Here is an 18,440-nt window from a genome sequence, read left to right as displayed (position 1 = left end):
ATCTAGAAGAGGCATGGTGATTCCATTTAAGATTTGTCTCCTTGCATTCACCACCTTAGGACCTATTATGTAGGACCACAAATTTGGTGGCCAGTCTTTCTAGAGAACGCAACACTGAGGAGTCTGGGACTGTTCCAACTTTGGAAAAGACAATATTGAGGTAGATGGAATAAGGGTCTGTCTCAACATAAGGCAACTGTAGATATATGAATTAATAAGATATGAATGGGGAATGTGCATAAGCAGAATTCTGTACATGACCATTCAGTATGCATGTAGGCCAACACAACAGAGAATGTGCATGCACTTGACAGCATAAGCAGAGAATCTTGTAGACTGGGCAATATGTGTAAGTCTCCAAATGGTATCAGAGAAATGCTAATTCAGTTTAGGGATTTCATGCATTGCCCAGTCAATGAGAATTTCCATTATAACGCCAACACTTCACATTGCAACCCCTATTAATCACATCTTTTGTGATTAAAAAGGACAACAGTACTAGTAAATCATAATACAACACCAAACAGACTAAACAAAAGCAGTCGCCAGAACAATTTCACAGAAAACCACAGTAAGTTATTTTCAGAAGCTGGTAATGGAAAACATGTAAGTCTTGAAACAAGATCATAAGAGCAACTTGACAATGTGAAAACCTTGGTTTCACAATCAGCCAAGGAGATAACTTGTGCTGGGACGGTACACTGAGGCATGAATAGATGACCGCTTCAGTGACTGCTTTTTAAGTTTGCTTAATTCATGCATTGCCTTGGTCCTGTCAGAATGGTCCATGAAACAGAAACCCGGCTTACGTCAAATGGAACAATTTGCCCATCTAGCTTAGGGACTGCCAATGTTGTGCCCTTGAGGCCTTCTCGCTGGTAAGACATCTGAAGGCAGCCCTGTATAAGGAAGCTTTTTAATGTTTAATGTTTTACTATGTTTTTATATATGTTGGAAGCTGCCCAGAGTGGAGGACAACTCAGTCAGATGGGGGGGGGGGAGAGAAGTACAAATAATATGTTGTTGTTGTTGTTAAGTTCAGAACCAGAGAGAAGCAACCTATGTCCCAACAAGTCCCCACTCCAAGCTTTCAAAGCTGAAAAGGGGTGCGCTCCTTCTCAAGTTTCTCACGCCTTGCAGGAATGTTGAGGTTGCAAGTGTGCACTCTTTTGCAATGGTTGGGTCTTCTCCCGTCTGCAAAGGTGACATCTGGTTTTACGCAACAAGGCTGCACCCTGGACTAGGGCTGGATTTAGGTTTGATGAGGCCATTAAGCTACTGAAGATAATGCGGGCCTTTATATGTCCAGCTGTCCTTTGTCAACAACAAATTGTCGCTGTTTTGTGTTGAATATATGCTATATGGTAATTTATGGACCTAACAGGTATCTAAAGCCATTTGCACATAACAAATGGGAGCCTACACAACACAAAACACTGTTGCTGTATGTAGGGTTTTTTTATCTTATATTTTGGAAATGTACATCCAGGGTTTTTCCCTTTTATTTTTTGGGGGGCCCCCAAGAGAGTGGGGCCCTAAGCTATAGCTTGTTTAGCTTATATATACAATGGTACCTTGGGTTAGAGACGCTTCAGGTTACAGACTCCGCTAACCCAGAAATAGTACCTCAGGTTAAGAACTTTACCTCAGGATGAGAACAGAAATCACGCGGCGGCAGCGGGAGGCTCCATTAGCTAAAGTGGTACCTTGGGTTAAGAACAGTTTCAGGTTAAGAACGGACCTGCAGAACAAATTAAGTTCTTAACCCGAGGTACCTCTGTAGGTAAATCCTGCACTGCCCTCGACCAAAGCTGCTCCAGCTTCCTCATTCGGTTGATCAAAGCTCCCCAGCCTCAAGTCTCCACAAGGAGGCTGTGGGGAGGAGAGCTGGCATCCCTCCTCCTGCTTCCAAAGTGACAGAAGGAGGAAGGAGGAGATCTTCTCCTCCTCAAAGCCAGGTTTCCCACCCCTCCCCAATTTCTTCCTCTTCCTGTGTTGGCGCCTGTCAACCTAAGCATGATCCCAACGATGCTCACGACAACCACAGAGGTCACTGCCCAGCGTGCCAGCAAATCTCATCCAGTGACCCACAGCTGATAATTTTAGAAAGCCTCAGTGCATCTTTATCTAAGGTACAAAAGCGGGTGCTATTTGTGTGCCATTAAGTCGGCAGAGAGATCTCTTCCTGATTCCACAAGCAGCTATTTTTAGGTTTAATCAGGAGAGAAGCCTGAACAACAAATGTGTGCGTACTTCTTCTAAGAGTTCAGAGTTCTTACAAGTAGGAGATCAGGGTTATTTTACACATCCTGTTAACACCCACACATGCAAGCCTTCAGCTAGGGCTTTTTTTGTGTTGAGCGGCATTGATCTTGTGCTCCAACACAGAGACACTATCCCACATCATTTTCACACACAACAGGATTCTAATAAATCAGTAAGGAAAAGGGGGGAAATAGCTGCGACCTGATCTCTCATTTCCCTGTGCCTATGGCGGAAACACACATGTGTATGGTAAAAAGCAATTGCAAAGTCGGCCCAGTGCTCCAACTTGCAGTTTTCTCCACTTTCCTTAAATGAGCTGGGGGGGGGGGGAATGCATTTTCTTAGCACAGAAGAAAATGAGAGTCCTCCTGTGTGCAGCGGGCATTTGATCAGATCTGTGTACAGCGCACTGAATTCATAGCATTCTTGCTGATTTGATTAAAACCAAGTGCCTATGCCATAATTGCCACAGGTGTCTGCATTCAATTCTTCGGGGTTGTTTTTTAATCAGAATGAAAAGAAGATAGAGGAATTCAAAATGGGATACAAACAGGCACAAGTCTGCAGACAATTTGTTTTTTAATATAACGGCATAGTTATTTATTTTGCCACCAAACTCTGCCAATTTGTCCTTACCCACAACAACTTCAAATTCGGTGATGACCTGTTCCTTCAGATCAGCGGCACAGCAATGGGCACCCGCATGGCCCCACAGTATGCCAACATCTTCATGGCAGATTTAGAACAACGTTTCCTAAACCCCTACCCACTCAAACCTCTCTTGTACCTGCGATACATTGACGATATTTTTATCATCTGGACACATGGTCAACAGACCCTAGACACCTTCCACCAGAAATTCAATGATTTTCACCCCACAATCAACCTAACAATGAATCAATCTATGCAAGAAATACATTTTTTGGACACTACTATAAAAATACAGGATGGACGCATAGACACCACCTTATACCGTAAACCAACTGACCGACAAACATATCTACATGCCTCTAGCTACCATCCCAAACATACCAAACAGTCCATTGTATATAGCCAGGCACTACGTTACAGCCGTATCTGTTCCAATTCTACAGACAGAGACTCTCACCTAAGAGATCTACAGCAAACCTTTTTAGAACTAAAATACCCAGCGGATGAAGTTAGACAACAGATCAACAGAGCCAGACAGATACCCAGAGAGAACTTGCTGCAAGACAGACCCAAAAAAGAAAATAACAGAACACCTCTAGTCATCACATACAGCTCCCAAGTTAAAACAGTACAACGCATCATCAGAGATCTACAACCTCTCCTGGACAATGATAGTTCTCTTTCTCAAGCTCTGGGAGGAAGACCTTTCATTGCCTACAGACAGCCACCCAATCTTAAACAACTCCTAACCCACAATAATACTACAACCAGACGTAACACGGACACTGGCACCAGAGCCTGCAATAAACCCAGATGCCAACTTTGCTGCCACATACACCCGGACAACACCATTACTGGCCCCAACAACATCACACATACCATCTCGGGACTATTTAATTGCTCATCGTCTAACATTGTATATGCCATCAAATGCCAACAGTGTCCTTCAGCTCTCTATATTGGACAAACAGGCCAAACCTTACGCCAAAGAATAAACGGACATAAATCGGACATCAAGAATCACAAGACAGAGAAACCAGTAGGAGAACACTTCAATCTCCCAGGACATTCTATACAAGATCTCAAAGTAGCTGTTTTACTACAAAGGAATTTCAGAAATAGACTGGAAAGAGAAGCTGCTGAATTGCAACTCATTACCAAACTTAAAACCATGGAGAGACCTGGTCTGAACAAAGACATTGGATTCTTATCTCATTATAAATGACAAAGCTATTTTTCACCTTCTCACCTCACCCCTTGCTTTTTCCTGTAAGACCTATTGCAGTCGTTAAGAGTCGTCAACAGGCTCATCACAGCTATCTGCCAATCACCCATTCCCACCACCCTTCTGAGTAATACCCCTCCCCACCTTCTCACTATATAAAGGGATCTGGCAACTTCTGTTTCAAGTGTATCTGAAGAAGTGTGCATGCACACGAAAGCTCATACCAAGAACTAACTTAGTTGGTCTTTAAGGTGCTACTGGAAAGAAATTTGTTTGTTTGTTTGTTTATAGTTATTTATGTTTGCCTTTATGATTTCAGAGATCTAAAACTCTGCATTTATGTATCTCCACCTCCTTTACCTTTTCCGGCCTAAAGGAACTGTTTTGCCAAACAATTAATAGTTACCACCACTAGCTCTCAAGTATTTGATTTCAAATCTAAGTTAGCTGAACTTAAGTGCCATTGAAGTCAACTAATTTAGGCTGTAATCCCAATTCCTGGGAGTAAATCCTGCTGAATTCAATATGCCTTACTTCTGAGTAAATATGGTTGGGGTTGTGCTGTTAGTCGGGACCCAGCCATTATCTTCTAGCTTGCTTTGTTTAAACTGAAAAAAGTGCTATCGGACTTCCTACACCATACAGAAGATAGTACTTAAATTATTAGCTCCTTGTTAAAGGGATATGCAATCTATAAGTGCCAGGCAGTACAAAATGTTGTTACAAGACACAAATGGTTAAGGATGCCGGCACATAGAGAGTGTTGAAAATCAACAAGCCGATTTGTTCTATCATTCTAGAAGCTGAAATGAACTTCTGCAGCTAGTGGTCAATTTCATGCCTTAATACTAACTCAAAGCATGGAATAAGTTTGCCCACAATTTCACAGCTAAGTGTGTGACAGTTTGTATGGCAACATACACTGTTAACTCCCAGAATATTGGCTGGAGTACAGTGGCAGGTGGAATACTTATGGGGGTTTAATAATTTTGAAATGCAATGTGCTGGGAACCCAATTTCAACTATCTTCACCCAAAAGGAGCTTGTAAAAAGGTAAATTAGCAAAACTTTAGCTATGTTACAGGGGGAAAGATAACCATACACCTGTGACACAAAGCTTGTTAAAATAGCAACACCACCAAGTTAATCCATTAGACATTAATCCACCTTGACTAATCTGAGTGGAGCATGTCACTCAACAGGCTATGTGGCTGTCGGGGGAAGAGGGGGAATGAGGAAGCCACATGAAACATGCACTTACCTAAATTAAGGAAGTCTGTGCTAGAGGAAGGTGGTGGTGCGCTGTGTGTGGAAGGAAATGTACCAGGTGCGGTTGGTTCATTCGGACTAAGGAAGTCACCAAATAGATCGGGGCCGGTAAGAGTCGGATTGTCAGAACCCGAGGAGACTGTGAATGGGTCAAACGGGTCAGCTGGAGACAAAACACAGCATTATTGGTGTTACTTGAGATGCTTCAAGACATCCAATGAAAAAGAAGAAGTCATGGGCAGTATGAGAAGGCGGCACACAAAACTATTTAGGGTATCTTGCTTCCAAGCACACTAGCACAACTCTGCCCTCTGCCACCCACCCCTGCCGCTGGGGTTTAGACGCTATTGCACAACACAAGGATTTCTGCCAATCAGCAACAGGAAGAACGACGATCTGCTGCCTGTAAAGTCCCCCCTTTTCTCCCTATAAAGAAAAAACAAAGCCCAGCAAACCCTACAACGTCACGTCAACCAAGCAAGCCCAGTAACAATTCCATGCAAACAAATCAAGTTGCAAACTGAAGTAAGTGGAAAGTTTTTCAAGCTGGAAGATTCCCCTAGCAGAAACAGTTACCCAAGTGGAATTGCTACTCCTAATAGGAACATTTAAAAAGCCATACTGTACCAGTCTGCACAATGGAAGGCATTGCTGATCTTTCCCCCCCTTTCCTTTTAATATTTTTTTTAAAGAGCAGTGACTGCAAAGGCTCTGAAATAAAGGGAAGGATGCCAAAAAGGCAGCCTCCAGCCGGAAGGTCTTTCACTGAGCACTGTCAAGCAGCAGCTAATTGGAGCTGCTCAGAGGACAGTATTTATAGTTAGCAGGGAGTGGCAAGCAATGGCCAGCAGGGAGCCTGGCTGACACTCTTACCTTGCCACAGGCCAAGATGCTTTTAGAGCCTGGCCGGTTCTGACACACCCACCCGTCGAAGCTAGAGCTCAACTGAGTCCATTCTGAATACGACCACAGAAAAGGAATCTGCCCGCTTTAGGGAACACCTCCCCATCCCACCAGCTCTTTATTTCCGATGCAAGCAGGTAGTTAAAGCTACCGCCCCTGGCACCGCTAGTTTTCATCACGCTTCAACAGGAATTCAATAATGAGCAAGCGAATTCTCAGAGCCAGCTGAGGCTCCGCGTGCAATCTCCTATCTGGAAGCACTCAAAACAATCACAGCACTGTTGCTCTCTCCTGCGACGTCAAGATGTGTATTAACAAGCAATGGAACAAGACGCTTCCCCAAAGCGGGTTTTTTTGTCCTCCTCTGGGAGTGGTCATATGACAAAACCAGGCTACTCTTGCCTTCCACAACCTGCCTCCACGCCCTAGTGTTAAGGAAATATTTCAATGTTACAACTGCGTTTCCAGCAATTGGAAGACCCAATAATTAACGTTTATGATGATCACAGAATCAGAGAGCTGGAAGAGACCATGAAAGTCATCAAGTCCACCCCTCTGCAATGCAGAAATCTTTTTGCCCAGCATGGGGCTCAAACCCACAACTCTGAGATTAAGAGTCTCATGCTCTACCAAATGTGCTTAACTTTTTAAAAAAGTGAATGGTCTCTTGAACAGAATACACCACATATTAAATTCCACATGACGATAAACCATTCTAAAGTAGGGGGTCCATTTCCCCCCGCTTCCTCCCAGCGCACAACTTTTACGCCAGGCATGGCCAAACTCGGCCCTCCAGATGTTTTGGGACTACAACTCCCATCACCCCTAGGTAACAGGACCAATGGTCAGGGATGATAGGAACTGTAGTCCCAAAACATCTGGAGGGCCGAGTTTGGCCATGCCTGCTCTAGGCATTTAATCCAAGTGGATGCTTCTTGTTTCAAGGAATCATTCAGAATCCAGAAAGCAGATCGGCTTATTAGATGGTCAACAGCCAAACTGCAAGTCACAGCTCACTGCTGAGTTTTGGGAGCCTCTGGAAGTGTGGCCAGTCCCAAACAAATTATTTAACTCCACCGGAGAGACTGCCTAGCAAAAAGTGTATGCTGATTTTGTACTCATTTTACACTACGGCCAGCTAAGAGACATTCTGCTGCAAAGTTCTGATTTGTAACTTTTTAATCTTCATTGAAGAAATGAGAGGAAAAGACTACCAGTGGGGCTTATACCCCTAATTGGTGCACTCTAATGTCAGATGCAATCTGATTCTAAATACTAGTTGCTAGAAATTGCTTTTGCAATCAGGTCCTGCTTTGTGGGCTTCCCAGAGGCACCTGGTTGGCCACTTTGAGAAGATGATGCTGAATAAGACTTGACCACTGGCCTCAGGGTCTTCCTGAGGGGTTTTGGCACCTGAGCAAAACATTCTGCTGCTACCCATTGCGAGGGCAAACTCCATAAGCCCAGGGAGACTACAGGGAGACCAGCACCCTTTGGGGTACTGCTTGAGATGACCGCCTCATCCTGCCTCATGGGCAGGCAGGCTTAACTGGCCTGATCCAGAAGGCTCTTTCTGTGTTTCCTATGGGAGGAACTTTGAGGCTCACAAGCACCTTCCCCAATGCCCATTACTCTGTGAAGAAGGCAACAGCTGAATCAGACTGCACTGTGGTTTACTGGCACGTGAGATTGCCTCGATCCTGTAATTCGCCCTTCTCCTTTGGAGACAGATCATGGCATCTGCAAGATTATTATCATTATTAATTAAATGTGCATACTGCCCTTTATCCATAGATCTCAGGACAGTTCACAACGTAAAAATACAATATAAAAAACACAAAGGACATGATAAAAACAAGAACAAAAAACCCCCACAAACCAATAATCCTCTCTCCCCCCCCCCCCGCCCTCCCACAAATATCTTTAAAAGCGGTATAAGATTTTAGTCAGCCAAAGGCCTGGTTGAAGAGGAATGTTTTTGTCTGGCACCTAAAAATAGATAATGAAGAGGGAAAGCATTTGACAAGTGGGAAGCCACTGCAGAAAAGGCCCATTCTCATGCTGCCACCCTCTGGACCTCTCGCGGAGGAGACACATGAAGAAGGGCCTCAGAGGATGATCTCAGGGTCCGGGCAGGTTCATATGGAGAGACGTAGTTTGCAGTTCTGAGCTGTTTAAGGCTTTATAGGTCAAAACCAGCACTTTGAATTGGGCCTGGAAACTAACTGGCAGCCACTGCAGCCGGGCCAAGATCAGTGTAATATGCTCAAACTGTCTTGCCCCATAGAGCAACCCAGCCACATGATTTTGCACCATCTGAAGTTTCCGAACCGTCTTCAGAGGCAATGAATGCATTGTAGTAATCTAACCTAGAGATTACCAGAGCATAGACGACACAAGCTAGGCTATCCCTGATGAGACAGAGGCACAGCTGGGTCACCAGCCAGAGTTGATGGAAGCCTGAGCAACTCAAATGTTCCAGAGCTCAGCCAGGGCTTTGACAAGAATGCCAGCCGGAAACCTGCCAGAGCCATCTGGAAACCTATCTAAAAACTTAAGTAGAAGTGCTCTACAGTTCTCAACAGTTATCAACAGTCTGTGTCTGCGGACATATTGTGTACACTTCTAGGATGGCAGTGGACCCAGCTGCTCACCAGAATTCCAATGAAAAGAAAGGCCCAGTTACGTACCTGCAGAAGAAGAGGTGGCTCCCGTTGAGGGGGCACTACTCTGGTGGGGATGCGTGGAGGGCTGTGGTTGGCCACCAAAGAAGAATTCTGCTCCTCCTCCTAGAAGGTCCGCGGTAGAGTCTTCCGAACTCTCTGGGGCACCGCCAACAAACAGTTCGCTCAGCAAGTCTGCATTGCTGGAGGAGCTCTTCATCTCCGAAGGAGGCTGCAGCAGCTCTGGGGGAGCTTCTGAATCCAGCCCAAGCAAGTCAACGCTGTCTTCTGTGGGAGTCTCTTCCGGCTGACCAGTGGGAGTGTCAAAATCAGCTTCAAACAGTGGCTCACCGTCCTCTTTTTCCAGGGCGTGTTTCACCATTTCTTCAACTGGTCTGACCTCACTGGGAAAGGCAGCAAATTCCTCGTCGGAAGGTTCGCTGTCATCCCTTTCCTCCACCAGCCGAGGTCTCTCTTTGGGGAAGGGTCCCTCAGGCGCCGCTTCGGAACTTTTGCCTTCTGTTGGGTGAAGAGAAGGACATGACACCTACTTGCAACAGGTTTACTGTAACGGTGCTATTCCACCAGTCTGCAACAAATTTTATTGCATGAATGGAGTAAGACGGGGATGAGAAACCTTTGCTCCACCAATGGACATGTTCCTTTGGGGCTAACCCATCAAAGGCTACATGATGGTGGTGGGAGGAGCAAGAGTCAAAATCTGGTAAGGCCCTTTTCTCTTCCTTGCCATAAGTGTGCCACAAAGCCAAGGACCACGTAAAATTCAGCCAAGTGCCAAAGGCATGGGCAGCCAAGGTCCCAATCCGCATTCCTCAAATGGGCCTGCTGCCAAGCCCTAGGGATGTGGACCCAGTCACTCCATAGCTCTCCTTTTGCTTCTGCATTGGCAACCATTATGGAGAGAGGAGGCCGGCTATGGCACAGGAGCACATTCGTTGAGGACACGGGCCTAATGGCAAGACAGCAGCTCTGGAAGGCTGTATCCACCAAAACCCACAGGAACCCCAGAAAGCAAAATTGTTACTCTCTAGTGAAGGAAGCTAAGAGAAATCCTGACTTTTATTTGCTGGGGAATATTCCTTTGAAACTCGCCCCCCCAACCTCCTACAAACACTCAAATTTCACGGTGGAATGGAGGGATTTTAAGCACTATCATTCCAGATCCTTTGCACAGAAACGATGGAAGACTGAGCTGCCCACAAATTGGGCTGCCTGAACTCTGCAATTCTGAATGAGCAGGGCTTTTTTGTGGGATTTGGACAATTTCACACAGAAGGACCCTTCCGCTGAGGGGGGGAAAGGGGAATTGAGGTCCATCCAGAAAGGAGAAAGGAATGCAGGTGGACAACACCACCCCCCTGAGACCCCTATATCAACATAGGGTCCTTGGGCACAACCACTTACTTGGTGGCTAGTCAGCATTGCAGACTTCAGCTTTTCTCAGCCCAGAATTTTTTTTATTATTATTTTACTTTTGTGGGACTTGAGTACACAGAGGAGGAACACACTGATGTCAAGATGACTACTGTAGCAAGCAGGCCTAGAGCAAGGCTGGTGTTGAGCAACAGACAGCACAGGAGCAACCAGAGAAGTGCGATGAAGCCACTGGTTTGCCCTACCTTGCCAGTCCAGTGTGTGGAAGAAATCTGCCTCCGCACTGCCGCTCGGTGGGGAGTCCGACTCCATGGGAGCACCTTCTGGAGATGATTCTGACTTGGAGGCTTCTGCTTCATACTGGGCAGTTGACCCCGGTTGTCTAGGTAGCTCGGGCTTACCTAACAGGCAAAAAGTTCAAATGCAAGAAATTTAGGAACATGCCACCTGTTAAAGAGATGGAAGAAATGAGAGCTCATGGTAAAAACAAAGCAATGGGGTGGGGTGGGGAGGGGAGGGGAGATAAATCCCCCCATAATATGAAACGGAAGCCTTTGAAAACGCTCAAATAGAAAATCGGAAGCATTTTTCTCATTACCAAATTTTGTTAATATTTCTTGCTGCTCTTCCCGGCTGGAGAACAGGATCTTGGGATTTAGACCCTTGGTGTTCAAGTTATCCCAGGGGGCTCGCTCAGTGCTGGGCCTGTCCCGAGGCTCTACTTCAACTTCCAGATTCACTTGGAACAAGTCCGGATATTTCTCTTGAATGTCACATGCATCCAGATCGTACCTGCAGCAATTTTACACAAGTTGATGACGGCAATGAATTAGACCACAATCCACAGGGAAGGTATTCTGTGCAAGCCACAGTGAAGCCAATGGGATACAAATTCAATCAATCAATCAATCAATCAATTGTATATAGTCAAAGGCCTTTACAATGTATAGCAGATGATAAGAACAAAGCTGAAATCACACGACATGACCTATAAAAGCTGAAAACATAAAAATTTACAGCATAAGTTTTAAAATTAGGAAGCATTAACATATCTAGGGGACCCGGGTGACGCTGTGGTCTAAACCATTGAGCCTAGGGCTTGCCAATCAGAAGGTCGGCGGTTCGAATCCCTACAATGGGGTGAGCTCCCATTGCTCGGTCCCTGCTCCTGCCAACATAGCAGTTCGAAAGAACGTCAAAGTGCAAGTATATAAATAGGTACTGCTTCAGCGGGAAGGTAAATGGCATTTCCGTGTGCTGCTCTGGTTTCACCAGAAGTGGCTTAATCATGCAGGCCACATGACCTGGAAAAATTGTCTGCGGACAAACATCAGCTCCCTCGGCCAGTAAAGTAAGATGAGCGCCGCAACTCCAGAGTCATTCACAACTGGACTTAACTGTCAGGGGTCCTTTACCTTTTTAAACATATCTAGAACAGAGCTTCTTAGCTGCCAGATCTAACTTGGCTACCAGATTTGTCACCTGGAGATCTTTATCGGCTAGGAACTCAACTGTCACCTCCTGGGGGGACTGGTCTGAGAGACAGTCAAGAACAGATGATAAAAATTTTTCTCTGGCATTGAATATAAGGGACAAAGCAGCAGGTTATGCACGACATCCTCAACCTGATTGCATCCATAAATGCACCTGAGTTCCACAGGGGGAATTCCCAGGTATCTCCTCTCTAAATACGCTGAGGGCACCTGTTGGAACCTTAGTCCAACAAATGCCCTACGCAGCTGTGGGGAAGTCCGTGTCTCAAGGTAACGGGGCCTTGAGTGGTTGATCTTGATTTGGGGGTACCAAATAGAATAACAGGCAGCCATAATGGATGCTCTATCTTGGCTGTCCCGATCAAAGATCCAATTTCTTAGGTCACATGGACTGATACAAACTCGCCTTACCCACCCATATGTTTGGTTATTATGCTCGACAATCATCAACACGAGTCAATGCCAACTTGTAGCAGCTCATGAATAATTTTTACAGCCCCAAATGCAGAGTGCTCACAGGTTTACCCACTTAACCCATGTTTGGAGTTCTCAGAAGCAACAAACAGCTTTGGTGAGGAGACTCAGCACACAGGACGGAAAGGGGCTGAGCCATGCAATCTGCAGCCTGAGGCTGAACCCTTAATTCCAGTTCACGTTACAATGCTGTGATAGCTCAGAGATAAAGTACAGTGGTACCTCGGGTTACAAACACCTCAGGTTGCAAACACTTCAGGTTACAGACTCCGCTAACCCGGAAGTAGTACCTCAGGTTCAGAACTTTACCTCAGGATGAGAAGAGAAATCGCACGCCAGCGGCATGGCGGCAGCAGGAGGCCCCATTAGCTAAAGTGGCACCTCAGGTTAAGAACGGTTTCAGGTTAAGAACGGACCTCCAGAACGAATTAAGTTTGTAGCCAGAGGTACTACCATACACAGCTAAGGAAGAGTGTTAAAGAGAAAACTACAGTTTAAAACACACACACACACAACTGCAAAACTACTTCTGCAGTTAAAGTGGGAGTACTTGTTGCCATTACGCTGGGGAAAGTTATCACCAAACAGGTTATCAACGTACTTTGCAAATTTCACAGTGGTGGCATTCCGCGGGACAAATCCTGTATGAAACTGGATCTGGAACATCTTCATTGATGCCATCTTGCAAAGCAATACAAAGAAAGAAAGAAAAGGACAGGACATGATTTCTGTCTTTGTGATGAATTTTAAGTTGTTCTCATTCTCTGTTGTTGTTTTTAAAAACACATTTTATGAACACCACATACAAATTCTGAGCATTGAGCGGTATCTAAATACCTAAAATTAATTAAACAAATAAGATATAATAGAAATAATGTGAAATGAAGCAATTAATGTTATGCAATATCGTGCACTGCACCAGAGATATTCCCTGCCTGCTGATATTATTAGTGACTTTGGCCAGTGAAATCCCTTTGTTACTTCTATAATTTATTAAAAGCATGTGAAGCATTGTCTCCTCTTCTGCTTTTCCAGATGTAGGGCAGCTATAATCAGTCTTGTCCAGCCATGTGGGCAAATGCATTGCCTGAAATAGGAATTGGGTGCTATGGCAAGTAAAAATATCCCTCAAGAACCCCAGCGGAGTTCCGTACCAAAATAAAATAAAATACAGTTCTATCTTTTCAGCTTACCTTGGCTTGGAGTCTGCCACCCAAAGTGGACCTGGCATGATAGATAACAATGAGAACATCTCCTTGGACTGTTATGCCTAACGGGATCAAAGCTTTGCCGTCTTCCATCTTAAAATCCCTAAGGGAGAGGGAGAAAAACCAGGCAGCGCACGTCAATATGCTGCAGTGCAATTTAGAAACATTATGGCACAGGTGGGGGAATGCACAGACCCGCTCCCTCAGATGTTGTCGGTCTCCAACTTCGATCATCCCCTGCCACCACGGCCAGAGGTCAGGGATGATGGGAACTGTAGTCCAGCAATATCTGGAGGGTGCCAGGCTCAGTTCTCGAACGTCTCCGTTGACAAATGTTTTGGAACCCAAACGCCGAAAACCCAGAAGTAAATGCTTCCGTTTTTGAATGCGCCTCGGAAGTTGAACAACTTCGGCTGCGTGTTTTTTCAATTTCCCAATGCAATTTGCAGACTGCCCTTTGTACCTCTGTTTTCGAACATTTTGGAAGCCGAACGGTCTTATGGAATGGATTACATTTGAGAACCGCGGTATCACTGTAACTGGTTACAATTTGATTTCTTCAACCCCCAAGGAGCCCAGAGAGTGAAAGACAATGGATTGAGGCAGCGAGGCCCTGCCCAACTTGCATCAAGATACGCACACGGGGCTCCTATTCCTTCTCGCAGGAACGTTTCAAAGGAAGCTGGGCTACTCACAAGTTGCTACACAAGAAAGCTAAGGGTGAAAAAGCTAAGTGGGAAGTTTCTGCCTGGACTGTAGATGACATTAGCACGGATCCCCGAGAAACTCAGGCCTCGCTACCCACTTACTTCATTTTATCATATTCTTGTGAGGTAGTGGCTGCTCTTTCGTCCCCAACATAAACTTCACAGAAAGGCCGGCAGCCATTGCGCTGCTTGTTGAACTGAGGGACTGGAGTCATGACAATAGACTTGATGAGGATTGGCTTGCTGTGAGGGATGATGGGCTCTTCAGCCATCATGTCGCACATGTACTCTATATATCTGTGGAAACAAGGACACAGCAGAAGTCAAACAACACAATGCTTCAAGTCGGTGAAACTATGAACTCAACACTGCACACCCTGGTCAGTCGTTCACAGCTTTGCAAGTCCACAAAAAGTTTCTAGTCCATAGGAATACTTCCCTGCTCCCTCTAGCCACATGTGTTACATGCCAACATTTGAGGCCCACAGATTATCTGAAAAGAATAAAAGGGCAGTTCTCTTCAATTTTTTTAACGCTTCCCTGCCGAGGAAAATGAGGCCTAGAATACATTCTCTGCCTTGGAGACCTTTTTCCACCTAGCCTTGAAGAATGGGGCCCTGGCTAACTCCAGCCACAAAAACTGAGGCAACTGAACAGACTCTTGGGCTGAGGTACTGTTGTTGATTTTAATTTTGTGTATCTTTATACTTTTACTCTTATGATTTATGTGGAAATCGTTCACTTTGTCTGTGTGCTTTTCAATGTTTTGTTTATGACTGTTATGTTTGCAGTTACATAATTTTTTTATATATTGTAAGCCACCTTGAGCATGGTTTTAACTTTGGGAAATAAAATGACTGAGATTTTACATGTCACGGTTAGTCAAACAAGCGGGTATTTACAAGTGTACCTTACTGAATGCATACCTAATAGGGCATAGTTAAAGCTCACACAAATAATTATTGACTCTTTACAGAAAGGGGCCATATTTTGCAACTTCTGCATAGTTTGCTACTTGCTTGGGGCAAACAGCAATTATTCCAGGCAAACAGGTGAGTGGCAGGTGTCACTTGTTTCCTGCTCACTAAAGAATAAACCAACCACACTGGATCATGCAGCTAGCCTGAGAAGTGCTTTCAAGTACCGTACTTTTCGCTCTATAAGATGCACCGGACCACAAGACGCACCTAGTTTTTGGAGTAGGAAACAAGAAAAAAAAATATTCTGAATCTCAGAAGCCAGAACAGCAAGAGGGATCTCTCTGCAGTGAAAGCAGCAATCCCTCTTGCTGTTCTGGCTTCTGGGATAGCTGCGCAGCCTGCATTCGCTCCATAAGACGCACACACATTTCCCCCTACTTTTTAGGAGGGAAAAAGTGAGTCTTATAGAGCAAAAAATACGGTAAGCACTACACAGATATTCAAGTCCTATCAATGGAAGGGGAAATGAGGGCCATGCCAGCTGGACTCTGATCCTCACAGAGCCCCAGCTGCCATTCACATCTATAAGAGGGCCAACAATATACAGTGGTACCTCAGGTTACATACGCTTCAGGTTACATACGCTTTAGGTTACAGACTCGGCTAACCCAGAAATAGTGCTTCAGGTTAAGAACTCTGCTTCAGGATGAGAACAGAAATCGTGCTCCGGCGGCGTGGCAGCAGCGGGAGGCCCCATTAGCTAAAGTGGCGCTTCAGGTTAAGAACAGTTTCAGGTTAAGAATGGACCTCCGGAACGAATTAAGTACTTAACCCGAGGTACCACTGTATTTAGGCTTAGCTGGAGGTGGGAGAGGTAGAGCCCTTTGATGCAATTCAAAAAAAAAAAAATCAATGTAGTGTGTAATGTCTGCATGAGATGCACCACTCCCCACCCCACCCCCGTTCTTCTGTTTTAAATCTTCCATCTATCTCCATTTTCATGACATATATCAGGGCTTCTGCAAAGAAAAAAGAAAAAAGGAAACACAGCTTCATTGAACAACTAAACCATTGCTCACCTCTTATGGGATGGCCAAATGCCTGGTGGGCAGCGCTTCATGCTAAACATATAAACAGCGGCTTCAGCCGTAGTGAACAGACGGCAGAAACATAAGAAAGAACACACAACGACGGCTGATGCTGCTCTTCCGTCCTACCAAAAGAAAAGATACAAGGGTAGGAACAGTAGCTATTGATGGGAAAATGTCATTTATTATATACCAGCTCTTGGATAATGTTTTCAATCAAAGAAATGTCACAAGTCCACTAGCGAATTCACGAGAAATTAGGCACAAGCTCTGGTCTGTGAGGGAGGAAGAAAGCTCTCTTTGTTCCAGTGACAGGAACAGAGTACAGATACGCCTTAGACATTTTGATGCAGTTTGGTTAAGTCCCAACTTCCATATTACTTCAAATCCCCCATTTTCTGTATACGTTTAATTGGGTTTGGGGGTGGTGGAGTTGAAATTCCAAGTGGATCAGCTGCTCAGTGGTATCTCCTCCAATCCTATCCTATCACCTTTCAAATGTTGACTCTTACGTTATGGTATCTCTCTTCTCTTTGCAATCTACAATGCTTAGTTTTTAAAACCATTCTATTTGCCCCCACCCCCCAACCCACTCAACCTATCCATTTGTGGAGGATTTTGAGTCAACATTTCTTTCCAACTTTCTTGTATTGTTGGAGCTACAGGGGCATTTCAAGACCTGTTGCTACTTACAAGGCAGTGCACAATGCAGACGTTCTTTGGGTCTTGCTTCAGCCATAAATGCATGTTCTTGCAAATGCTATAAAGGTTTTGAAGGTTTGGCGAACGCCTTGCTGGCCAGCCACATTCAGACACCTGTTTGAGAGACAGTACAGGCTGGAGTGCATGGATTGAACTAATTTTAATCAGAAACTTGTACAGCTTTCAAGCCTGCTCTATAACAAATGAAATAAATATTCAACTCCTCCCACCCCCAAAAAAGATCTCCAGAAACAGACAAGATGACCAAAGCCAAGACGTGCTATTTGACTCTGAACCCTCAATTATATTTTGCAAATTTCATAAAAGGAAGCTCAGCAGCTTAGCAGGCATGTGACGACCTGCCATCTGTTTCATGATGTTAGGAATGTACTACAGAAAGATGCTAGGCTAACCTTGCTGAATTTCTGCACATTTCCAATCGTCCTCATGATTTAGCAACATAACACAATTTAGATTAAAGTGTTGCACTGATATAGGTATAGGTATATTTTTTTAAGGTCTTCTTTTGGTCTCATGGCATCTGTTTATACTGCTGCTCTAAACCCATTTCCACGCTTTTTCGGAAACCAGAACCTGCACATCGCCCTTTCCCCATTTTCTGAAAGGAGTTAACATCCCTGTCATAAGAAAGAAAGGTGTGATAAAATATGTCTCTCCTCACATGTTTTATCATTTATTTCAGCCAAGCAGCTCAGCGTATAAGCATGATGTTTCATTTTACTACAATGCTGCAAGAAGGGTGAGGGATTTGTGACTCGCCTAAGGCCACTGAGGAACTATCACAGCAATGCTTTCTGCCCAGGTTTCCCCATCTAAATCCAGAGGCTACCAGTCAAGCACAAAGAAGTGAAATATGAACACACAATAGCGCTAACCTGGTGGCTTCCAGATGTTTTGGACTACAACTTACATCAGTCTCAGCCAGCCTCCAGCCAACATGGCCAAAGGCCAGAAATAATAATAATAATAATAATAATAATAATAATAATAATAATAATAGTTGTTGTTGTTGTTGTTATATATTAAACTTATATCCTGCCCTTCCTTCTGAAGGAGCCCAGGGCACTAAACACATCAATACCAAAAACATTTTTAAAGCATTCTGGAAACAGTCCAAACCATTCCAAAATTATTCTCCCATTTGTACAGGGAAGCCAAGCAGGTAGAGGACATCCTAGCAACTCTTACAGCTTCCCACATGTCAAGAGTTTTTACTGGAAAAGAAGAAGACATTGCAATGGCAAAAGGAACAGTGGCAAAGCAGCACTGGCTTACAAACCCTATTGTGAAATCTGGAGGGTCTGTACGTTCTCGGAGACAGATTGTAGACAGCATAGCGTCCGGGATGTTTCGAGTCTAAGAACAACCGCACGTCTTCTATGTTATTTTTTATTGCAGACTCAACACCTTCTGCCGGAAAGGACATCACTGGGAAGGAAGAAGAAATAAAAACGAT

At 44.6% G+C, this 18,440-nt stretch overlaps 1 protein-coding gene across 2 annotated transcripts in view; it reads right to left on the bottom strand.

The window, feature by feature from the left end:
• Positions 1 to 18,440, bottom strand: part of GAK (cyclin G associated kinase) — a 75,720-nt gene that overhangs the window by 13,597 nt on the left and 43,683 nt on the right. Inside the window, exons 13-22 of one of the 2 annotated variants that reach the window (XM_053371482.1) lie at positions 18,264 to 18,412; positions 16,955 to 17,077; positions 16,253 to 16,386; positions 14,356 to 14,550; positions 13,532 to 13,649; positions 12,940 to 13,019; positions 10,970 to 11,163; positions 10,617 to 10,772; positions 9,004 to 9,495; positions 5,403 to 5,573 (exon numbers count right to left, since the gene is read on the bottom strand). In XM_053371482.1, the coding sequence (XP_053227457.1) occupies positions 5,403 to 5,573; positions 9,004 to 9,495; positions 10,617 to 10,772; positions 10,970 to 11,163; positions 12,940 to 13,019; positions 13,532 to 13,649; positions 14,356 to 14,550; positions 16,253 to 16,386; positions 16,955 to 17,077; positions 18,264 to 18,412 (1,812 nt within the window). The remainder of the gene's footprint in view (positions 1 to 5,402; positions 5,574 to 9,003; positions 9,496 to 10,616; positions 10,773 to 10,969; positions 11,164 to 12,939; positions 13,020 to 13,531; positions 13,650 to 14,355; positions 14,551 to 16,252; positions 16,387 to 16,954; positions 17,078 to 18,263; positions 18,413 to 18,440) is intronic. The other variant, XM_053371483.1, reaches the window with a different exon arrangement.

The sequence above is a fragment of the Podarcis raffonei genome, chromosome 17 (genome assembly GCF_027172205.1).
Source record: "Podarcis raffonei isolate rPodRaf1 chromosome 17, rPodRaf1.pri, whole genome shotgun sequence".
NCBI classification, from domain to species: domain Eukaryota; kingdom Metazoa; phylum Chordata; class Lepidosauria; order Squamata; family Lacertidae; genus Podarcis; species Podarcis raffonei.
The sequence above is the reverse complement of the archived record's forward strand: the minus strand, read 5'-3'. Positions and strand labels throughout refer to the sequence as shown.